The sequence below is a fragment of the Pseudorca crassidens genome, chromosome 11, assembly GCF_039906515.1.
Source record: "Pseudorca crassidens isolate mPseCra1 chromosome 11, mPseCra1.hap1, whole genome shotgun sequence".
Lineage (NCBI taxonomy): Eukaryota > Metazoa > Chordata > Mammalia > Artiodactyla > Delphinidae > Pseudorca > Pseudorca crassidens.
The window spans coordinates 72887983-72914354 of NC_090306.1; the positions used below are offsets into that span (position 1 = coordinate 72887983).

Genomic DNA, 26372 nt, shown 5'->3' on the forward strand with positions numbered 1-26372 from the left:
CAGAGAACCGAGTATATGGAGACCAGCTATAAATTGTATTCGGATTTTCAACTTTGCAGAGTGTCCGTGCCCCTGACCCCCCCATGTTGTTCAAGGTCAACTGTATATTGTTTTCTTATATTCTCATATATTTCTGCTATTTTCTTTTTAAGTAAATAAGCTCTCATGGATTTAAAATACTTTACTTTTATTGAAAATTCAAAACTCTAAATTATAAAGAAAGAATATGCTCAAGGAAAATAAAATTAACAAGAAAGAGGCAGATGTGAGGCATCTGCATTAAAGAACAATGAGGGAAGCATAAATATTTTTGACCACTAGGTGGTACTCCTAATTCACAGAACTATAATAAAACAGCTCTCTAAAGATCTCATTTCTTTTAGTTTAGGCATTTTATTATTCAATATTTGTGGCCTAATTTTGTTGTTGTTGTTTTGCGGTACGCGGGCCTCTCACTGTTGTGGCCTCTCCCGTTGCGGAGCACAGGCTCCGGACGCGCAGGCTCAGCGGCCATGGCTCACGGGCCTAGCCGCTCTGCGGCATGTAGGGATCTTCCCAGCCTGGGGCACGAACCCGCGTCGCCTGCATGAGCAGGCGAACTCTCAACCACTGCGCCACCAGGGAAGCCCCCTATTCATAGTTTTTTAAGGAACCTCCATACTGTTCTCCATAGTGATTGTATCAATTTACATTCCCAAGGCCCTAAATGAGTTTTAAGGGTGTGTTTATGTATGTGTGTGTGTCTCTGTGTGTCCTTTTGTCTTTCTCAGAATGAGATGGCTTTGACCCCATTTGCCAAGTCCAGGAAACAGTTGTAGCCTCTCAGTGGCCTCAGAAGTGTAGAAGTCCCAAAATCCTTTCCTAATTTTTCTGACTGGTCTCATTTGTTGGAGCAGGAAGTCCTTCTGGGCTGTATTTATTGAGTTGGACTCTGAAGACAATATGAGAAGAACAGGACTAGATACGCCTAGCATTCAAGTTAGGTTGAATCTGAATCGTTGGGCCATTTCTTTTTGGGACATGCTAAGAAGGAAAGTGGAAGAAACTTTTAGTCATTAAGAGACAGTTAAGTTGATTTTTCAGTTATTATTTCATATTAGAATAAATAATTGGAATTTCTTAATGAAAATTTCTTAGTTAAAATCCATATGGATATTTACTTTTTCTTATGGAATATTAGCAATTCAATTTATCCTCTAATTTAAAATTTAAAATGTTGCTAAAAATTCAGATTCAATCTTGTCTGCCCCTATATCTACTCAGGGCTATTTCAATTCCAACAAAAACCTCCAGTTTCACAAAAGGTTACTCCATGACTTGCAAGAAAGCCACTATGTACCTGAAGTAGAATTACCTAGAGAAAAATTATTATCAAGAGAAAAATGCTTTTTGAATCAGCTTACTCTTTATTAAGAACAATTACCTTTATGATGTTTGATGAAACAGTACTATTAATATCAAACTCCATTGGTGTTTTCATTTATAAACTTTGAATAACGTTGACTGAGTGTTGCATGCTTTTACATTTTAGTATGCAATTTTTTCATGCCATACTCTTTTTCATCTTTCTATTTTTTTAAGTTAATACTAAAATGGTAGAACTGGAAGTGCAACAAAACAAAATTCTTGTTTTACGTGATGCAATTGTTGATTTACATATCTATGCTTTTTCTTTTTTAAGTAAATACGTGGTTACAGGATTAGAATACTTTTCAGATACCTTCATAAAAAAATCAGAACTTCTGAAATGATAAACAAAAAGTATATTCAAAATAAAACACCAGGAAGACGGGTCTTTGGGCTTCATAGTGGGAATGTGAAATTTGACCACTAGATGGTGTATCTAATCCAAGTATCTAATTGAACAGGCCTCACAAGATCTTCCCATAACTTTTGGAAATCGAGTCATTTTTAAATTTTAAGTCAACTTTTCCTTTTAATTGCGTAAAACTTTTAATTCAGCATATTAGACAGTTATGGTGATATTTTCCATCAATTTTACTCTCAGATGGGAATGTTTTAATGCCCACCTGATTTAGAATGAAAGAATAGAAATAACAGAATAGATATTTTCTTCCCATTTCAGTTCATAAGATTCTCTTGTTGATCACCTTTACAGTTATGCTTAAGACAAATGACAGCTTTTCTTTCTTTTGGGGACAAGTACAAGATTCAGTTGATGAGAACAGATATTTAAAGAAAGTATACACAATGTTTTTGTTTGTTTGTTTGTTTGTTTTTTGCAGTACGCGAGCCTCTCACTGTTGTGGCCTCTCCCGTTGCGGAGCACAGGCTCCGGACGCGCAGGCTCAGCGGCCATGGCTCACGGGCCCAGCCGCTCCGCGGCATATGGGATTTTCCCGGACCGGGGCACGAGCCCGTGTCTCCTGCACCAGCAGGCGGACTCTCAACCACTGCGCCACCAGGGAAGCCCTACACAATGTTTTTATGTTGTTCAGTCTTCACAATTTTTAACAATTCTCAATTTGCTGCTTCAAATGAACAATAAATTGCAAGCATGGGTATAAAAACAGCAAGCATACTACTTCACCATGTTACAGACTCTAAAAAAGTACATGACACAGATTAACAATAATTATTTGTGCTGTCTAATGAAGAAAACATCTAGATCATTAGTTTTACATATTTTATATATGCATACATTTCAATCGGTAAAGGTTGACCATGGGATCGGTATGAGACTCATTAGGGCACAATAAATATTACTATCTTTGATGAAATTAAGTCCCTGAACACATAAAGTAGTTTCTCAACTAGCTTAACAGAAGTGTGATTTTTACAAAACCAGATTCACGAAAAAAAACCACAACTAAAACCTCTCTTCCAAATGACAGATGAGATCTCAGTGGTAGGTAGTTTTGATGAATTGGATTAAAAAAAAAATTTGGACATAATCTTCAACTTTTTGTGGAGAAAACAGTGGGAATTGCAATAATTTTTTGAAAACTCTCTTTGTCTATGCAAACATACAAGCATCACATTTTCAATCAAACTACTTGGCGGCCATCTGTGACACTGGCAGAGAAAGGAAATTATGGATTGCTCTATTACTCAGTTTTGTTGAAGAAACTATTTATACTAGCATGAGAATCCCTTCTCTATAGGTTTGGTATTTTGTTTGTGCTGAGATAACAGAAATAATGTATACATTATGTTTGCATTTCAGACACCTCAAACTTAAGGTTTTGAAGTTGTTGAAGCAATTTGATGAACTTTCTAAAATATTATTTCAAAATTTGAGAAAGTTCATAGACTTGAGAAAGTTACACCTAGTCCTTAGAAAAGATTTAATTCAATTAAACAGCATTACTTTGTTTAAAAAAAAAAATGCCATTAAAATTTTTAGTTTTCAGCTTGTCGTGTAAGATTTAACCCAAACCCCAGGGGACAAACCACATAGTTAAATAATGAATCATGAGGCCTAGTTCTATCCTCAGCCAATGCTAATCATGCAAATATGAAAGAGAGTCAGAGACTAGGGAAACACATAATTTATGATATGAAATTAAAAAGAAACTAAGTCCACAGAATTTTGTTTTTCTTTTCCCATTGCCCAAATTATTTTTGGAGTAACCTTGCTTAGAAAGCTTTGTTGAATTGACACAAAGAAACATAGAAATATACCCTTAAGCAAATACCAAAGTAAATTTTGAAATGTTACAAACTGCTCAGTGGAGGTCTTCCTATTATGAAAGCTGATTTCATGGTTACAGGTCTTTAAGCAGGTGTGGACTCACTGGTTGGTGAGACAAAATGGTGACAGAATGTAGGTGAAAGCACTTTGCCAGTGTCATAGCTTAAAAAGTATAAGCTGTTATTTTGTTGTCATCTATATTTCCTCAAAGCAGTCTACTTATTCAGCATTTAGTTTCTTATCAAAGAAATAGTGATAACATCCTACCTGGCTCTAAGCAAGGAGATGTGCTATGTCTGTGCTTAATTCTTATTTTTTTCTGTTTTCTGAACTATGTTTATGATTAATATTTATTTTAAGTTTTTTCATCTGTACATGAAAGCATATTATTTGTGAAGGACCCAGACCAAGGATCTTACAGATATTTCTGCAATGAGGTCATGTCACTTTATTCATTGCAAAAGTTTCAAAAGTTAGTCATATTTAGGTCTTTTTCAAGGGCATGGGTCAGAAGTATATGTACAGAAATTGTTTTTCCAGGCTTCCTATCACCATACACATGAATTCCGGTAGTAGCTAGAAGGGAATTAACCATTTTGGAGGTTGAGCAACAGTCCTTAAGACATACTTTTAAGTATCCTGCAAATATCAGTGAGCTATGAAGGAAGAAGAAAATGGACCTTTATCCTAGTCTCCTTCCTCTGAATATAGCTGAAGAGAGTTCTGTTGTGTCAAAGAAAATCAGGGATTTTCCTTTTATTGCAGTGTTGAATGAGAAAGCAAGAAATCTATCAGTCATGAAAAGAGTGAGTCCAGACAGATCATACGGTAAAAATACATACTGAAATCCTTCAGCAAAGATTTCATCTGTTCAGGGGAGTGTAGATGGTACGAGAACTTTCAAGTTTAAGATATTAAAGTAGGTCCTGGGTAAAGGGAGCCACCATTGTGTATTGGCTTCTGTTGCTTTGTTTTCCATGTACATTTGGAACTTATTTACTTGGATTCAAATTATTTCACTTGGATTATGTGAGGGACTTGTCATTAGCCTACAGCAGAATACACAACTCAACTTTTTCCAAATATGAGACTGAAGTTAAGTGTTCAAATTTTTTGGATATTTCAAATTGTGTAAGTTTAAAAAGTCAAACATACTCACTCATGTCTCAAATCTATTTAACTTCTCTGTGGCTCAATCTTCTTATGTCCTCAGAGATGGAAATTATCATAATACTTCACATTGAGTGTCTACAATTGACTATACACTGTGAAGAACAGAAATATATGTGAGGAGCAGTTAATATTTAAAAACGAACTCGGAAACACCAAGTTATTTACTGTTAAATAAGCAAAGGATAATTCTATTTATTTGTCCAGTGAGTGTGGATAGGTATTAATTCATCTTTAAAAAAGTTATTTAGAACTATCAATTTTAAAGATACTTATTACTAAATTGAACCTCCTTCAAAAACTGATAAGCATATTCTTAGAGGTAAAAACTTAAGCATGGCAGTGGCATGAATATTCAATTTAGCTAAGCTTAATTAAATAATACCCAACTAATTGTCAGATTGTTAATTGCACATAATCTTACAAAATCTATGTTTTGGTATGTACTTATCCTCTTCACATTTTGAAATAAGAAAAATACATGTGAATTGGGCCGAAGAGAAGGTTAGATTACTTTTGCTATATCATTAAATTTCTACTAACCATTTAATACAATATATGTAGACTCAGTAGCCAAACTTTATTCTTCAAGTTTTATTTCATAATATGGTAGAACAAAGAGGAACTCGTTCAGAATTTTGTTTAATTATAATCATATGATTCATATCTAATCTACGAGAAGTCTTAAACTTGAAATATCAATATAAACATCAGAAAAGCTGGAAAATCTCATGAGGATTAGATTTATACTTCTAAGAAATTCTTCTAGTTTTTTGAGGTATGCTAATAAAAGAAGAGGTATAGTATCTAAAGATTGGCAAGTGTATGAAATCTTTGCTTTTCAGGCTTCAAGTTACAGATTTTTCTTTTCTCTCTCTACCCTCTTCCTTCCTTCCTCCCTCCCTCATTTCTTTTCTTCTTTCCTTTCCTTTTCTTTTCTCTCTCTCCCTTTCCTTCCTGTTCATTTCTGTAATTTCTTCTCAGAAGTTCCTATAATTTTAAAGCTTGAATATTTGATTGGATTCAAAGAGGAAAATTCATATCTGGCTTTATTCTAAGTGTATTTTATTATTGTAGACAAATGGAGGAAACTCTATTCAAAAAAGTAATTGAAACTGTTTTTAAGCCTGACACTGACATATGAATAAATACTTTACGTTGTGCTGTAGTTTCACAGAGCAACTTTGCCTGTCCATCACTCACCTTAACCATTTCTCATGGTTTCTGCATTTTTCTATTTTTTACTTGCTGAATTTGAGATCAATATTTATTTTCTTCTAGCACTCCTTAAAGTTAACTGAAACAACAAAATTACTTTAAAGTGTTAATGTTGATTTATTAAATTTACTATGTCTTGTGCTTATAAAAGTATTAAACTTCACCTCTAAATCAAATACACTTCAATTTAAAAAAAAAAAAAAGGACATCTAGTTGTCCTATCAAAGAAAAAAAAATCACTGCCAAATCCTTTTAGGTCAGGGCCAATATTTTATTCCTCTGTAAAAATAATATCATGCTTTCCCTATTGTGATAATTCGTGCAAAATTGCCTTATAAGCTGCAATTCAGTTTCAAAGGAAGTTGTTGCATTGACTGCATTGATTGGGGTCTGATGTTAGTGAGATATAGATTGTTATTTCAGTTATTTTATTCTGCTACTTCCGGTGGCCATCGTATATTGCTAGCTAGTCCCAGGCAGGCTTACAAAGGACTACCCATTCAGAACAAAAACGTGATACAACTGGAAGATATTTTCAGCAAACATCTTTGTTCTATCTCCTTGTTACACAGGAAAAGATACAACCAAAAAAGAAGTGACTTTCTCATTGAGTAACAAAATTAGAACCAGCATGCAGGGCAACTCAGTTTGGGGGAGAAATTGACAAAGGGAGGATGCAGAATCTTTAAGTCTGAATCTCAACTCTATTACTAAGTACTGTGTCCTCACTGGTTAGAATAAAGATAACTAACCTTCCACACAAATTTGTGGTTTGAATCAGGTGAGAGAAATAGATGAAAAATCTAGAACAAGGATAAGCAGAAGGCAAACTCTCAGCAAATCAATCCTTCACTCCCTTCCTCTCTCCCTTCTTCTTTAACCTTCAAACTAATTTTGGGGGATAATTATTGTTTTGTGCGCAGTCCATAATTCATAGGCAGAATGAGCTGTACTGTTCTATATTTGGAAATACTTTGTGAATTGAATAGGGAAACGACTCTGAAGGCTGTCTTGAATGAATTGAAGGCTGACTTTTTATAGTTGGTGTTTCTTTGCATATGACACGAATGGGCCCATACTGTATACTCTTATTAAACTAAATTTCCAAAAAATAATAATTTGATGTGAAAATCATAAGTTGAAACAATTTCCTCCTCCTACTAGCTTGATTTTTACTGAAACTGTATTTATTTATATAAGATATGACACTTTATTTTATAAAACTACATCTCGCTTAAAAGAAATCATTTTATTCACACAAATTTATAGTGCTGTATGCATTTTTTAATAAGACAATGAACTTAATACCTATTTCAAGAACAGAATCTTAGTCACTCCAATGACTTTCTGACTATAAATTAGAAAACAATATTCTTTTTGTAATATATGGGCGGCCACCAAGGCAAGAATTACAAATTGGTAGCAGGTAAGAAAATGGCTGTTGACTTTCATTAATATTCTAGTCCTGCTGCAGTCAGATTTACAAAGTGTGACACATAGCGTCTAACTCCATCATTTTATAATAATTCTTGAGACTGTCAACTGTATGGGCATTGTTTAGCAGCCTCAAAACACTGAGATTTTTACCATCTTATAACAGAGAAAAGCCAACTAAATGATAAAAATAAACTTTTACGAGATCAGAAAAAATGCATGACATGAATATTTAGACATCTCTTTTTTTTGTTATTTCCATTTCAGAGAGCGAGAAAAGTTATGAAACAAAGGGGATATGTCTGGGGGTGGTACTAGTGAACAATGAAATTATATGATTTAGATTATAATCAGAGGAATTATATATAGTATATATTACATATATATATATAGTTTATTTTCTAATTTACAGTCATCCTCCACAAAAAATTCCTCCTTTATTCTCTTCTTCTATGTCTTATTACCTCAGGAATATTTCATGTGTTTGTCTCCATACACACTTCACTCTAAGGAAATTTCCATGCTAGATACAATATGAGTAATTGACAAAAACAGCAAAACACAGTCTCCTATTTTCTTGAGTTCCCCTTTTTACCCTGACTTTGCTTATGTAAGAATTCATACTCACTTCATACTGTATATAGACAAATTGATATACACTTTTCATTGACCTTAAAATAATGGGGAGGCTCAGACTGGCAGCATTAAATACAATTTAAAGCTCCAGGAATTCATTAGGGTTTTCATTAGGATTTCTGTGATGATGGAGCTCAAACAATAAGAATTGACTACCTATTGTCAAAATCACTCCCTATCATCAAAACAGAATAGTAAGACTATGGACTATGTCCAGTTTTTTTCACTATCTTTGTATACCTCAATGAGATGTGTGGAAAACATAACCATAGAATACGATTACAGTCCCCTTAGCAACTATTAAAACTGTAATTATAAAAGTCATCTGAAGACTTAAAAAGAGTTGATTAGGAAAGAATAAGTTTCCTTGTCAGTGAGCTTTATATGCTTTGTGGGTCCCCAAGGATTTTATGGTAACATTGGCCATCGAATCTTGGAATGATAGTTATGGAGAGAATTTAGAGATTTTTTATACCTGGATGAACTAATAGTATCATTCTATTTCAGGACCTAAAGCAAGATCCATTAAACTAGAAAGATATCTTGATTAAACTATGTTTTTAACCATAAGGGGGAATCTAAGCAAAGGAAATTGACTAGATGAGGGTAATTATATTCACTGATACAGAGAACATTATCTATTTATGGAATACCCTTATCTAATATATAGGCCAGAAAAACTGCAACTCCTCTGAAAACTACAATTATTTTTTCCCATTACTGCCGCTAGGTTTTAAGCTTTCACCTACTGTTTCTTCTGACACTTCAATGATAAAGGAGAAACTATTAGCAGCAATAATTTTTTTTTCCCTACAGAGTCAGCCATATGGATAAGTAGAATTAGTTGCCACCTAGGTAGTGTGATTTGTTAAAAGTCCTCCATCCCAAAATAGATACCCCATCTGCGGACTGATGCCTGAAATTCCTATCATTATACTCACTTTTCAGGTAAGATCTTGAGGATCCAGAAAGCTCTTGAGAAATGCAAATGTACTATCACTGATCTCCCTTGGATTATTATGTAGAGTTTGGAGGCTTTTATTTTCTGTCAAATGTGGAAGTCATTCATGAATCCTTCCTAGTTACCTTGGCTGAAGGCTCATGAAATCTGCGTTAACTTCTGTAGATATATTCTCTTTCAATTAAAGAGAGTTGTTGAACGTTGAGTGAAGATTCTTTATAAAATCTATTGCTTTTAATATTTCTTGTTACTTCCTTACTCCTATGAAAATTGTGAACTTGGGAAAAAGGACACTCTCAACAATTGGATGAGAACCACACTTAGAGCCGGAGAAGGAATAATTATGAACAAATGTGACTTTCATGAAGTGAAAACTTGAATTTGAAGCAGAACTTGTCCTATATATACTCTGAATGATTAGAACATTCAGCTATTTATTAAATTTACTTAAAATTGACATTTATTGTCCATGTGTGTACCATGGTTCATGCCAAGTCTACAGATCTAAGATTGTCAGATTAATCACCTTTTCAATTATCTGAATTGTTTCAACATTTCAAAATAGACAGATTTTCATAGACTATCTCTATTTAATAAATGTGCACAAAACTGACTTGTAAGGCTATGCTAAGAAAGGGACATGCCTGGAATGCAGAGAGTGCTCACTAAATAGCTGACAAACAAATGACATTTAGCTGCACTGAATAAATTATCAGTGCTTATTTTTCTACTTTCTATTATCCAGAAATTTTGTGTTATGGTTATATTATCTATGATTGTATCCAAAATAATTTATGAAACATTCATTTTTATATTATCAAAAGTTTAAACAATAATACCAAGACATAAAAAAATGATGTCCTATCATTTAGTTATTAATTTGAAGGCTTTTCTTTATTCATTCATATTTATCCCTATCTGATTTGGCCACATTCTCTCACTTTCTTTTATTTTTGCTAAGCTTATGGATGGAGCTGTAGGTCTCTTTTTCTAAAACTGACATACCTATCTGTCTATCTACTTAACCCATCACCAGCACCTACCTAGTTTGAAACTTCTAGAATATAAGGGTACTTAATCAAAGTAGTCATCTTATCGTTTGTTAGTGAAATTATTAAACCCAACTGTTCCAGTCTACTGTGCACCTGAGTACATAAGCAAAGGTAATCTTCTTTAATCTTAGTTCTTTGAATGTATATATATTTTTTGAATTTGCAAATTTGATGAATCTCAGACAGAGCATTGCCTGAAGAAACAACACTGATTTGTATTTTTGTCTTTGGTATTAACTAGCAATGAAACTTTGAACAAATTTTTTAAACTGTCTGGCATTTCAGATTCATAATCAATCGAGAGTATTTAATTATAAATCCTTTGATTTAAATGGTGTTTGACAAAGAACAAGTTTCATTTCATCTTAGAGGAAAATGTTATTTCTTCTATACTAATCAATGGAAAGTTTAAAGATAAAATTGGTTATCCTGAGACTATCAAATAACTATAAGAAATCTCTATACGTTGTATTTTAAGTATATATGGTCCCCTAAATTCAGGCTTGATAGCTAACATTTCCAGTAATGTTTGCAAAGAGAAAATAAGTAATACAAATGAGTGTTCCTGAAACTAATTTTATGTAGATCAAATCTGAAAATCCTGTGAGTCCAAAATAAAAATTGGCCTCAGAATATTATTTATGAGATCTCTTCATTCATGAAAAAGTACTTCATTTTAGCTAGAGACCTTGCGGAGAAAAAGATTACATTTGGAATAAGACAAAACATCAACATATGAATGTATTGATTCATCTCAAAAAGATTAAGTGACCAGATTTCTTTTACAAGTAAATTTAATTAGACATGATTCTCTTCAGCCAGATAATAATGAGAATTTGTGAGCTGGAATTAATGTACGCGACTCCTTGGAACTATGCATGAATGTGTGTGTAAAAGTATGTGTGTGTGTGTGCATAATTTGTTCTATTCATTGCCTTTGCTTTTTTTGGCTCAATCAGCCATCCCCAAGGTTTCTGACACTTTACAGGTATTTGAGTAAGGACTTTAATTTCTCTGTGGGAATATATATCAAGGCTTATATCAATAACCTGAAACTCTCTAAACACTCAGAGCAAGCCAGTGTGTTCTCTGTTAGATGAAATTTGAAAACTTAACAAATATAAATACATTTTTAAAGTACCCAGTTCCTGGAAAAAGAAAAACAAGTAAATTAGAGATTTGGATAATATGGTCTATGACTGCATGAGGAAAGACATATATGTTGACATTTGGAGAATTTATTTATTTATGGAAAAGATGAAAAAAAGTTTAACTAAGTGGTAGTTTTTCTCCCTTTCTTAAATGAGTTTACTTAAGTTTATGGAAAAAAGGAAGGTAATTCAGCTTACATTAAAAAAAATACATTCTTGTATTTTAACAAATTAAAAAGATGTATTAAGATGAAGATTATATTTTATGTATTATATTTTATGTATTAAGATGAAGATTCCTAGGTTTTAATTAACAAAATGTATATGCCAAGACCCATATAAAAATTACTTATGCAGTTTTTTAAAAATCTATAATCCTATGCTCAACATCACTAATCATTAGAGAAATGCAAATCAATACTACAATGAGGTATCACCTCACACCAGTCAGAATGGTCATCATCAAAAATCTACAAACAATAAATGCTGGAGAGGGTGTGGAGAAAAGGGAACCCTCTTGCACTGTTGGTGGGAATGTAAATTGGTACAGCCACTATGGAGAACAGTATGGAGGTCCCTCAAAAAACTACAAATAGAACTACCATATGACCCAGCAATCCCACTACTGGGCATATACCCTGAGAAAACCATAATTCAAAAAAAGTCATGTACCACAATATTCATTGCAGCTCTATTTACAATATCCATGACATGGAAGCAACCTAAGTGTCCATCGACACATTTTATATTTTTTTAATTTTTAAATTTATTTTTTGGCTGTGTTGGGCCGTTGTTGCTGCGTGCAGGCTTTCTCTAGTTGCAGTGAGCGGGGGCTACTCTTCATTGTGGTGTGTGGGCTTCTCATTGTGGTGGCTTCTCTTGTTGTGGAGCACGGGCTCTAGGGCTGTTGGGCTTCAGTAGTTGTGGCTCACAGGCTCTAGAGCGCAGGCTCAGTAGTTGTGCACGGGCTTAGTTGCTCTACGGCATGTGGGATCTTCCCAGATCAGGGCTCAAACCCGTGTCCCCTGTATTGGCAGGTGGATTCTTAACCTCTGCGCCACCAGGGAAGTTTATCTTTATCCACGAATGGATAAAGAAGATGTGGCACATATATACAATGGGATATTACTCAGCCATAAAAAGGAACGAAATTGGGTCATTTGTAATGACGTGGATGGACCTAGAGTCTGTCATACAGAGTGAAGGAAGTCAGAAAGAGAAAAACAAATACCGTATGCTAAGACATATATATGGAATCTAAAAAAAAAAATAGTTCTGAAGAACCTAGGGGCAGGACAGGAATAAAGACACAGACATAGAGAATGGACTTGAGGACAAGGGGAGGGGGAACGGTAAGCTGGGATGAAGTGAGAGAGTGGCATGGACATATGTACACTACCAAATGTAAAATAGATAGCTAGCTGGAAGCAGCCACAAAGCACAGGGAGATCATCTCGGTGCTTTGTGACCACTTAGAGGGGTGGGATAGGGAGGGTGGGAGGGAGACACAAGAGGGAGGAGATAAGGGGATATATGTATATGTATAGCTGATTCACTTTGTTATAAAGCAGAAACTAACACACCATTGTAAAGCAATTATATTCCAATAAGGTGTTTAAAAAAACAAAACAAAACTACAATGCTAGATTCAATAGAAAGGCATGTATGATGATCTCTATAGACCCAACAAGGCAATAGGAAGTTGGCTGGAGCTTGTATTTTTCAATGCAACTCTAATAGTATTGAAATGAACTGCAAGGGCAGGGAGAGAAAAACAAAGGAAAATCTACACCTTCTATATCATTTCTTAATCTATGGCCTTTCCAACTTGGATAAATGAGAAACTTTGGAATTTTACTGAGGTACAGTGATTTTCAATTGTTCTCCATTGTTGTACATTAGAATTTCTTAGGAATTTTTTTTAAAATACTGATTCCTGGAAACCACAGTACACTTATGATAGACTCTCTGAGAGAGGAGCTGAGGAATGAGCAAAATACTTCCCTGGTGATGTTAACAAGCAACCAGACTTAAAAGCTACTAATTTAGGTAAATATAAGTAAAGAATAATAGTGTTCATAAGAATTGGGTTTAGGGTTTCACTCTCAAGGACAGAGTTTTGATCCAACTCGACTGTGTGATCTTGAGCAAATTGCGTAACTCTAACTTGAGATACCTCATCTCTGAAGTAGGAATAATAGTCATTCCTACTTAATAGAGCTGCAAGGATTTAATGCAGTATTTCTGAAAGGAGTTCATGCACCATCTGCATCAGTGTTAACTGGACTACATTAAAATTAACAATTCCTAGACTCATACTATGTGTACCATAAGAATACAATAGTCTGATATACGCATTTTCAGTGAACTATCCAGGTGATTCTTTCTCATAACGACTTGTAAAAATCATTGTTTTAATAAGTAACAGAAGTACCTATTAGGAGAATACCCCATACATACTAAGCACCCAGTACATGTAAGCTGATAATGTAACTTTAAAGTTTGTTGGTGTTTTCCAACCTTTCCAAAATATTTACTGAAAATTTAAAAAATTCAGTTAATCAACCAAAAATATTTCACACATATTGCCAAACTACCAGTTAGGCAGATTTGGGGTTGGAGTTATGAAAGACTATCATATAAGGCAGTAATTCAAATTTACTATTTTGGGAGTCCTTTAATACACCCAGAGTCCATAAGTTTTGTTTCTTTCTCAAATAACTGGAATTAGAAAAAACAAAACAAAACAAAACAATTAAACCAAACAACCTTAGACTTCCAGGCTGTGGCTGAGTACAGTAAAATAAATTGTAGAAACATCTTAGATGTTCAAATTTTTTTAAAATGAGAAAAAGCATTTCATATGAAAGAACTTCAATCTAAATTCAGTTTTAGACTTTTATATTATTTTTAATATAGTCATATCTCCTAAATAATCACTTTATAGCCATATGCATTCATTGTCAATGAATGCATCATAATTAGGAGGTGATTTACAGTAGTGGTTAAGAACATGGACTTTTGAATTACACAGACCTGAGACAGAATCTCTTTTCCATCACATATTAGTTACTTGACCGTGGACAAGTTACTAAACTCCAATTTCCTCATATGCTGTTAGTTTAATAATAGTTCGTGTCTTACATGATTGTTTCAATTATTAAATAAGATAATGAAATGTACATGAAGTCATTAAACCATTGTTTCACAGTTGCTCAGAACATGTTATTTACATGTAAGCACTGTTTTACATGCTGAGACTATACAAATAATCTATAAATTAGAGACTTGTTTTGTTTTCTTATCAGCCCAGGTGCCTTTTCTTTGGAACCTAGATAACTTTGTCTCACTTTCTGTCTTCCTCTTTTACCCTCCATTAAATATGAATTATTAACATCATGATTTAATCACTCAGTTTGTAAGGAAATATTTAATTTGTTAAAATTGTCAATAGATGAAACAATGCCTTTCCTACATCACTCAAATTTCATTAAGGAATGAATCAACTGGTAAATTTTGAATTCTATGGTAGATTCATTAACATAATTAATAAATTCTATACAAAAAAACCCTTGTATTTCTTGGAAATAGAACCTACATTCTTTGGTCAAGTCAGTGAAAGCTGTTAAAGTGATATGAATGTAGACACATTACTTAAAAATCCTCCTAGATTACTTTAAACCCTATGAATACTTTGTCAGTATAGTCCAGCTTAACACGACCATATGTTTCTTGTCATTTTTAGGTCTATTTGGACACAACTGATTTCCTTGTGTGCACTCATTTTAATAAATTGTCTTGAATATATTCTGAAGAAAATTATTGGTTTAACAAATCACATTTACTATTCTTAGACTATTCCAAATTCCTATTGCTTTCACAATCCAGACTCTATTTTGCTTTGAAACCAAATGGAGAAATTGTAAGCAATTTAAATTAAAATGATTAATGTTATACATTATATTTTATATGGTAAGACCAATAAATTGACTTATCAAGAATGTTGACATAGTATGTAAAGCTAGTTCCCTAATTCACCCAAAAGGTATCTTTGTACCTGTACAATCTCTATCTCTACGACTCCTAAAATGGCTAAAAAAGCAAAATTAATCACATAAATTATGAGATTAAAACAGTGAAGCAGTGGCATGGAGATTGTTATTGTGTTAAGTAAAAGTGCACCTTGTAAAATCTTTTAGGTATTGTGAGAGTGATGTATAAACTTTATTGCAGCAATTATTAAATTTACTGATGAAAATCAGAAAAATGGTGAAAATTAATATATTTATAATAAATTTAATTATTCATAATAATACAATTTACATTAATAGTAAATAAGTATATCTGAAAGAATAAAATAGGCATCAAAAGAATTTAACTAATGTCACTTTCTTCTTACAAAACAGAATACTAATTGTTAGGGTGACACTGTATGAATGGAATTTATGACAGCTATTTTTAGTAGTGCATCAGATCGCTACTTATTAAGTACCTACTTATTAGTGGTGTGTTGATTGATAATGTGTAGCTATAAATACATTAACTTGAATTTTCCAGTTGAAAGATTTATCAGAAAAAAATATTACAAAGTATCTTTTTACTTTTCAAAGATGATCAGTTTAGTTTGCTTTAACTAGAAGGGCACTTATATTTTTTTAATTGATTTTATAGGAAACACATGACTCAGATTCATCATTGCTCATATTAATTTGGACCTCCTGTTGTAACATCCCATAGCAGAAAACAGTTTATCCATTTTATAAAATAGCAAACAAAATACAGCTTTGAGTTTAATCTGGAATTTTGATTTCATTAAAAGTGAGCTTGATCTATTTGGTCAAGTAATATTGTCTTTTGACAGTCTCAAGAATCAAATTTTGATTTGCAGGAGCAAAAATTTGATGAGTATTGTAGACTAAAAAGTTGAGCCATGGTAATTTGTAACGCTGACAGGAAAGATAACTTGCTTTAGGCAAAATCATGAAGCAAAGATTTTCAGTCTGAATCCTTCCAGCTCTTTTCCGCCGCGGAGCACAGGCTCCGGACGCGCAGGCCCAGCGGCCATGGCTCACGGGCACAGCCGCTCCACGGCATGTGGGATCTTCCCGGACCGGGGCACGAACCCGCGTCCCCTGCATCGGCAGGCAGACTCTCAATCACTGCGCCACCAGGGAAGCCCCCTTCCAACTCTTGTATGCGGTATTTCCTGTTGTGATTTTTACATTCTTTGGTTGCCCAGCAACCTCTCCTTACCACAATATTTGAAAGGATTATCTCATCAATTGTCAAAGTTCAATTAGCAATCAGTTATTATTATCACTCATTTCATAGCAATTTGATATGATGGAGAATATTTTGAGAGGATGTGTTTTGACCACTCTGAGAATGGTTACAAGGAATCAGCAGAAAGTGAGGGTAGAAATATGTGCTTTGGTGCATGAATTTAACTGAACAAATCTGCAAGCATTAAATTACAGATACTTCAAATACACACTTAAGTCTTAGAAATCTTCTTGACTATTAGTGACACATTTTCCAAATGTTTGTCCAAAATAATTGGATATTCTAAGTGATTTTTAAGGACACTAATAAGGTCATGATTGATTATCAAATTATGGTGGATAAAGATAACACATGAATAAACAAAATTTTTGTGCTCAGTTATATATGACTTAGAGCTTGAGAAATGTTGATAATAGAAGTACAAATTGCATTAACATAATTAAAATTTTTTTAATTTGGATATTTACTCAAATGGGAAAGCCTCTTTATTGTAATTCTATAAAAAGCTAAGGTTATAAATATTTTCATTTAGGGAAAAGCCATTGTTCATTCCATTAGCAGAGATCAGTTTGCCCTTTTGAAAATAACTGACTTGGATAGGTTGATTTATGAATCAAAGAAATTAGTTTTTAGGGAATTATTCTTCTTAAATTTATCCTTTTATTAATAGTATAATTATTTGTAGGTAGGGAATTCTAATTCAAGAATAGATCCAATGTGTTATAAAAAGAAACGTGTAGGGCTTCCCTGGTGGCGCAGTGGTTGAGAGTCCACCTGCCGCTGCAGGGGACACGGGTTCGTGCCCTGGTACGGGAAGATCCCACGTGCCGCGGAGTGGCTGGGTCCGTGAGCCATGGCCGCTGAGCCTGCGTGTCCGGAGCCTGTGCTCCGCAACGGGAGAGACCACAACAGTGAGAGGCCCGCGTAGGGCAAAAAAAAAAAAAAAAAGAAAGAAATGTGTAAACCCTCAATACTGTTCAACAGTACTCATTGTAAAAATGCAAGCTGTAGTTTGTTAATGTGTTTATTTTCGAATACGAATGAAAAACTTCTGCCAACTATTGACACTGTCTCATGTGGTGCACAACTGTAAGATTACAGATGTAATTTGTAGTCAAAACCAGACTACTTTAAAAGAGAAGAGGTTCGTAGAATTGAGATCATTATTTTAACTTTTTAGAAATATACTCTCACTTACTGATAAAGTAAAAAATGTAAAATAACTGTGTGGCAAAATATAAATATATTTAAAAGTTGGAGTGAATTATATAGATTATTTTAAAACGGGAATATAGGAAATGTCAAACATTTAAACCAATGTGAGGTATTTCATGGGGAAAAATGCATATAATATTTTAAGAGTTTAAAACCTTGGAGATTGAAAATGGGATTGCCATTTATCTCTGTGTGGTACTTCGGGCACTCTGTTTCCTCGGTGACACAAAGTGAAGTGAGGGAGGAGGAGGTAGATAGAAGGAAAACTTCTCTACATCTCTTCCAGACCTTTGAGTATACCATAAATTAAATATTTTTGCTATAATTAGCTTTCAATTATGAGTGCTAACAGCCTCCATTGCTTTATTTATGCATTGACTTTTGGTGACTTTTATACATTAAAATTGTATTTATCTGCAGTTAGGCAGAAAGATTATAGGTTATGTTGGCTATTGTGGTTTAAGTTGTATTAACAAACACGTAGTATTTTGAAAGTATAGACTCAGTTTCTAAATATTTTTTATTCACTGTCATTGTTTACCCTTAAACAATTAAAGTGATAATTAAATTTAATGAGCATATGTCTCATGAAAATTTTCATTTAATAGAAAAGGTATTGAGAATCTTTTCACTGTATGTTTGATTGAACCATTTTAAAGAGCTGGCTATTTAGGGTATTGCTTTTTCCTCCTATAAGACATGAAATTTGAACATTCTATGTTCTTAATATGATTGTATTTTTTATGAGCATATACAACTTACATATTTTCTCACATAGTGAATTTAACTTTTGAGTAATTCTTCGAAGAGAATATCTAGACAGAGTGACATGGGAAGCTGAAGCAACTGTTCAAATAAAAAACTACTTTGGTCTCAAATATGTTTTTCAGAATAGATGTCCATATCCAATTATCCAGAACATGGTCTCAAATCTACATTTCAGTCTCAATGTTAAAAACAGAAGAGTAAATCATCTCAGAAGATTTGGGGATTAATGAAATGATTTCTACTCTGGACTTAAATTGGAGTAACTAACTGATGATGAACAGATTAATGAGGTGGAAGGGATTAGAATTTTGGGGATTCATGATCTTGTTATCTGTGTATCTTTATAGTTTGGAAATACAACCCCTTGAAACTCATATTTTAACCTTCAAATTTTATTTAAATTCAAAGGAATTTAAATAAAAAAATAAAGAATTTAAAGAATCCAAACAGTTGCACAAAATCTCTAATAAGAAATATTTTCGGAGGATGTCATGTATAAAATATGTGGTAAGGACAAGTAACCAAAAGCCAGTTCAGAAGGGGAACATAACCAGGAAGACAGTGTGTCATAAAAGCTAAAGTCAAGAATAAGTGGAAGTGTGGAAGCTAAAAATAATGCAAAGGATATACATCTCTCTCTTTCATCTATATAGGTACACGTGTACAAATACATATATATACACACACAGATATATACATATAAACACGTATATGCATGTATGTTTGTGTATATATACACACACATAAATATATATATAGAGAGAGAGTACTCATGACAGATGTGTAGATACACACACGTGCAATGATTTTGGAACATATAAAAAATAATAAGATGTTTTCTCAGGGTAGATAAAAAATACAGTTAAAAGCAAAGGAAAAACATGGGACTTCCCTGGTGGCGCAGTGGTTAAGAATCCGCCTGCCAATGCAGGGGACACGGGTTCGAGCCCTGGTCTGGGAAGATCCCACATGCTGTGGAGCAACTAAGCCCGTGCACCACAACTGCTGAGCCTGCGCTCTAGAGCCCACGCTCTACAGCCCAACTACTAAGCCCACGTGCCACAACTACTGAAGCCCGCACACCTAGAGCCCGTGCTCTGCAACAAGAGAAGCCACTGCAATGAGAAGCCCGCGTACCACAACAAAGAGTAGCCCCCACTCACTGCAACTAGAGAAAGCCCGCATGCAGCAACAAAGATCCAACGCAGCCAAAAATAAATAAATGAATTTATATTTAAAAAAAAGCAAAGGAAAATCAAAAAGTAAGAACTAATCAAATCACGTTGCATTACAGCCTTTTCCCTCCTAACAAGAATAATTCTGAAATGAATAGAGAAGAAATTCAAAGCAGTAGAAATACAAACACTGAAACTCAAGGTAGTCAAGGGGATAAACTGCTTATTTCCAAGTTTGAACATCATGGATTGGGTCACTTATATCATTGCACTGGTCACTTTTGCCAGTAATGGGAAAGATACCAGAGAACAGGAAGTCAACATTAAAAAAATTTTTTTTGAAAACCACAGCTCTATGAGCTTAATAAAGATTCTAAGTAAAATTTTAGAAATTACAAAAAGCCTTTCTTTTTCTTTATTTTCCAAAGTAAATGAATTTAGATTTCTTAAAAAAATGGTCATTAATATTTACAATGGGAACATTAGGAACAAATGTTACAAATTTTGAATAAGATTTCTAAAGTAATAGATTAGAATGACAGAAATATATCTTGATTTTAGGAAGGCATTTACATAATTCTACATGACATTCTTTTGGTCATAATATAAAAAGGAGGGTGGATAACATATTTAATGTGTAGTCAAGTTTATGATTCCTATTGATCAGGATGAAGGTCTCTGGTAGTGTTTTGAAGGGCCATATCCTTTTACATATGTATAGCATGGCTAAAAAGGAAACATAAGTTTCTTGATGAGTTTATGTTATCTGATTTCCAGCTCTAACATCCTTCAAGGTAAAATTATTCCAATTTCACAGATAAGTGAACTGAGTTTCAAAGAGATTAAATAACTTTGATCACATCTAGAGACTAGTTACTGTAGATCTGGGTTTCAAACTCAGGTCTGCATGACTCTTCCATTGTATCTCCTATGAAGACAAAAGACATACATATTAAATTATGGTAACACAAATTTGGGAGGCTATGTTAAAACACTGAATGACAGAATCAAGAACTGGAAAGTGTGGGATCGTGGGTCAGAAGAAACAAAATGAAATTCTTTTGAAATTAATATTAAACTTTAGAAGAAATCTTCAAAGAATCAATTGAACATGTACAAAATGGCAAATCATGTTTTATCAGTAGATCATGTAATATAAAGTTTGAGTGTGGGCTCTATTAGTCAGTAGTATGGTGATAAAAAATGTGTTGCGTTAATGGATATATTGACGAGGCCAAAGAAGAGAATTACATTTTCATCTTCAACTGCTAGAGGAGATTGAGAGCAGTGTTTTCAGTGTTAATCCTGGGAGCAATGTTCTAAAGGACATGCTGCAAACTGGCAAATATTGAGTGAAATGTGCCATACGGACATCTAGAAGAGCGAGTGCTTTCTCTGCCATATCATATATTTCATATATGTTTGTTTCATTTATACACCATTATTGTACAGCCAGTTTTTCTATGATAGCTTTATAAAAATTCCCCAAGAATACTGGCTCAGTAAGAAATGGAATGTTCCAATGTCATGAGTGTAGCTGTATGACAGAAATAGTTCTAAATGACACATTGGTTTCTAGATTATATTTTTATAACTGGAAAATACTTTATAAATTGCACAAGGTTATAGTTTTTCAATGAGAATGTAAAAGTGCTTGCATTAACAAGTTTTATGTACTTGTTTTATATCCACACTTGTTATTGCCGCTAAAATGTGTATTTTCCGAAAATGTTTATTTTCCAAATTTGTACTGTGCTTTTCCAAGATGCTTTTCTTTGATGTCCATAAATGCTGAAAAGGCTCCCTTAAGAAGAATTTTAAGTGTAAGTAATCTTTCAGTCAGTTTAAAGTATAAAAATAGAGAAGTTATTTACGGTCATACCATATTTTGTGCTTGAAATCTGTCAGCGTCTTATTTTCATAGAAATTAAATAACTCAGCTATTCATGTCACATTCCAGTCTTTTTCAATGGGTACTCGTAACAAAGAATTTAATATATGTATTTTTTAAATTATTGCAAAGACAGAGATCTCACATAATTCTTAATAACAGAATATAATTAAACCTGTCTTTTTTGCTTTGTGTTTCTGAGACAAGATTATTAGAGCCTTATTCAGAATTTTAAAATATAGGATATACAGCATTGAACCATGTAAAGATAAAGAATGTTTGGTCAGGTTTTTTTTTTAAAGAGAAAGGTTATTTGTCCCCCTGATCCATAATGGAGAAGCTTTCTTTGTCAAAGTCTTTTCTTAGAAAGTTGACCCACAGTCAACCTGTAAAGAAAACAGAGACAGTCTTAGTTGATTGATCAGCTCAAACCCAGTTTTAGTAATGAAAAGATCAAATTTAAGATGAAATGTGATCCCTTTGGTTCACATTAGCATTTGCAATTCTCCAGCAAACATCCAATTTCACTGTTATCTTAAGTAATCTTTCTTGAAGCATTTTCCAGAAGTCGATGTCAATGGCTGGTCTTTGGAAACGTTCCCAGAAGAATATGTAAAAGCTTACAACTCACCTCATGGAGTCTACCTAGGTCTTGGTATTATATGTCTTTATTGTGTACCTTTTATCATTGAAAGTGCAGAAAAGTTTTTTCTGATTTCTGAGGTATGCATAGAATACTATATATATGATTAGCCAGTTAATAAAAGAGGGTGAGAAAAGCCAAGAAAACAGAATATTTTTTTTGCGGTACGCGGGCCTCTCACTGTTGTGGCCTCTCTCGTTGCGGAGCACAGGCTCCGGACACACAGGCTCAGTGGCCATGGCTCACGGGCCTAGCCACTCCGCGGCATGTGCGATCTTCCCGGACCGGGGCACAAACCCGTGTACCCTGCATCAGCAGGCAGACTCTCAACCACTGCACCACCAGGGAAGCCCAAAACAGAATATTTTTAAGTGTCTGGCAAGCATCCTCCAAATGAAAGCAAAAGTTATTACCATTAGTTTAGTTTAGTGGCAGTATTCATCTTTTCTTTGGACTTTAAGACTTAGATGTGCCACAGAATATTAATACTTATAGGTTCATTGTTTTCTCTAACACTATAGCAACTGGGTGCAAAGAAAATACACAGTAGCTATTGTATCAATAAAAGAAAATATTTCCCAATTTTTAAGTCTGAGTTTCTAATTTAATTGATTTGAATAGAATTAATAAAATACTTTCCATTCTTTTTTTGGACTGTATCATACCAGTGAGTCCTAAGGATTTTGTTTCAGGGTGGAAGCAAGAACAAGAGGAATTCCTATTCCTTCTCATTATCCCAAGTCTAATATCTCTCTCTCTTGTGCTCTCTCTCTCTCTCTCTCTCTCTGTATATATATATGTATATATTTGTCTATATAATAGTATATTTGAGTCTTTCCATAAACATCCATGAAGTACTCTTTATTTCTCTTCATAATAAACCCCTTCACCTTTGCTGTTTGTCAAAAAATAAAAGGATGAGACAAGCTCAGGACATTCTGAAAAAACAATGATTTTAGGATGCACTAAGGTGTCCTGAATTGCTTTAATGGACCCATGGTATGGATACTATTGTCAAGTCCCTCACGGTAAAATTTTGACAAGTTTGCTTACCATTTGGGTGCATATACCACAAGAGCATCATTTAGCACAATTTAGGATTATTTTACAGAATGATAACATGACTTACAGAAGAATTATACAAGCTATTTCCGATAGAATAACTTATTACCTGAGACTCACGTACCAGAGAACCAAAAGCATAAATTATGTGAAGACTAATCTCTACATAAGGGAAAGAACATTGTCTGGATATCAGAACATCCGATCTCTGATTCCAGCTTTGCTGTCAACTAGCTCTGTGTGTAGAAGTGACTGATTTCTGTTTCTTACTTCTGTCCTTCATAAGATGTCCATTTGAACTCCAAAAAAGTATATGATAAATCACAATGGTTTCAATCATATGAATTTTAATACAAAACATATAAAATCAATTTCAAAAATTTTCTGCATATACTGAAAATGTTCATTAAGAATGGAATAACTATAAGCCTTCTTTAATTTCTTCTATTAAATGCAGGTACCCAATGGAACCTGAAAATATTGAGCATAACTTCTTCTTTGCAAAAGGGAAACTAGAAAAAGACTGCTTCCCACAGAAAATTTATTGACAATAGGTGTTCAAGTTTTTATACATTGAACAATGTCCCCTTTTATATAGTCAGGGGAAGATATTTTTTAAGTCTTTTTTTTTTCTTTCCATCACCCCACCTACACACAAAATTCTGTTGTAAAGACATCACTTCTATAAGGAGGTATTCATTGTAGATGTACAGAAGTCTATGGAAACCTAAGTTTACAAGAAAAAAAAATTATCATTCTAACCAACTGCATAGTCACAGAGATGCTTAATAAAATTATCTGATGATATAATGAAGTCACTTCTTAACTAAGTGCATACAGTGGCAACTAGTTTTCAAGATTCACCATCCAACAAACTACGTTTTCTCATTTGAAATCCTTCATGTCACTTTTTGACATTCAGATGAAATTTTGAAAGTAATATGATAACATTAAAATATAAACAAAAGTAGCATTAACTGTGAACTGATACTCAACTTCAGAAGTTAAATGTGTGTATTAGAGTAAAAGTATGCTGACTATGTGTAAATCAAAACTGCCAAAATTAGTTTTTGAACATCTGATCCATTGTTTTCCCTCCAGAGGATAAAGGGAGCAAAAGAGGAAGGTAGCCAAAAAGGAAACAGGAAGACCTGCTTCAGTAACTGGACATATTGATTTAATTGGCTAAGAAGTCCATATGCTAATACTCCTAATAATCAGCCATTCCTTTTGTGTTTTGGTAACATATATCCTCATACAATGTATATCAAATGGAATTTTTTGATTTACATCAGATACTTCAAAGTTTCCATTTTTGAATTCCCCTAGTCTTATGTAAGTAACACATTGTCTATTTTGTTTAAAATATCTAATATCTCCCCCAACATCTAGGGCTCCATGATGCAAAATGTCATTTTGTCGATCTTCTGTTCCAGTATTCACTTTAATTCTTTTGATTACAATTGGATTTTCAAATATAATTACAAAGACATCTCCTGTTGACGGTGATTTTCCCCAAAAGTATTCATCAACACTACTATAAGCCTTGCTTGCATCATAATTTTCAAAAACACTCATGTTGGTATATAGACTTGCAGGAGGGTTATCTGGGATATCAAATGGCTCCTCTTCAAAATCATCATCCTTCAGCTTATTCTCGGTTCCTTTATATGATGAGTAATAACCCATGTGCTGAAAGAGAGATGGTTTAAAACGAATCACATTTTTCTGAGCCAATAGACCGCGGAAATGAGTTAGTAGCCAATCACAAGGCATTTCTTGATAAAACATTAATAAAAAGTGCGCCAAACGTGGGAGATCATGAGAATGATAAAGTTTTCCAATATAGCCAAGCTTAGAGAATTCAAGGGTTACCCAGTAAGTTCCTACTAGGGATGTAATGACTTTCTTGATGGCAGTAAAGAAATTTTTTGAACAGCGAACATCATCTTCAAGCATTACATAATAGTCTGAAATATTGGCACAAAAATTAAGCAAAAAAGCATAATCTACATTTTGCTTGGAACGAAATCTCACTCTGTCTTCTGGATCATTGTAATTTCTTTTAAGGCCACTCAGGATTGGGTAATATTCCTCTGGAGCATGTATAACCATTAATCTTCCTGCAATAATATGGTGGGCAAATTTCTGTGTAATATCCTGTAACATGACCTCACGCCAGGATGAATTAAAGTCAGCTAGATGAACCACCACTGAAATTTCCTTCAACTCTTCGTAGCTGGATTGCTCAAAAATTGACTTGATTGTCTCAAGTAAATAATTTCCTTTTTTTCGTCTCACTGATGAAAGTCCAATTGTAAGAAACCCTGAACAAAAGAATTCAGAAGGAAGACAAATTAAATGTGAAATTAGGTTTTTTTTTTTTTTTTTTTTTGCGGTATGCGCGCCTTTCACTGCTGTAGTCTCTCCCGTTGCGGAGCACAGGCTCCAGACGCGCAGGCCCAGCGGCCATGGCTCACGGGCCCAGCCGCTCCGCGGCACATGGGATCTTCCCGGACCGGGGCACGAACCCGTGTCCCCTGCATCAGCAGGCGGACTCTCAACCACTGCGCCACCAGGGAAGCCCTGAAATTAGGTTTTGAATAACATAAAAAAAGATAAAAGTTCTTTTCTCTTTAAGCCTGCTACTCTATTAAGTAAATCTAAGTGAATGATTATATATAGAACATTTTGTCATTAAAGACTTATGCTAAATATATAAAGGTTATAGTACTTTATATATAATTGATATTTTCCATGGAAAAACTGCACCTTAAGCACAATGATGTATGAGCTCTATTGCTTAAACATTTGTTTATGAAATAAGATACATGGTTTAAAGTGTTCTGCAGCTTAATATTCTTATATATGCCCATTAGAGAAGATAGATATTTAAATAACATTGACACTGTTTTTTTTCAAAAAAAAAAAAACCTGCAAAATGAGATAGGAATTCATCCAGTTAAGAATGACAAACTAGTTTCAAATGATGAAAAAGAAAATTAAGGGTCACTCATTCTTTTAATCACCTTTAAGTTTTTCATAGAAAACATGCCAT

The 26372-nt window shown here is 33.9% G+C and overlaps 1 protein-coding gene across 1 annotated transcript in view; it reads right to left on the reverse strand.

Moving 5' to 3' along the window:
- Nucleotides 1-23193: 23193 nt before the first annotated feature.
- The window catches only part of MGAT4C (MGAT4 family member C), a 613336-nt gene continuing 610157 nt past the window's right edge, over nucleotides 23194-26372 (reverse strand). The window contains exon 9 of the mRNA XM_067698739.1: nucleotides 23194-25641. Coding sequence (XP_067554840.1) covers nucleotides 24500-25641 — 1142 coding nt within the window. The 3' untranslated portion in view covers nucleotides 23194-24499. The remainder of the gene's footprint in view (nucleotides 25642-26372) is intronic.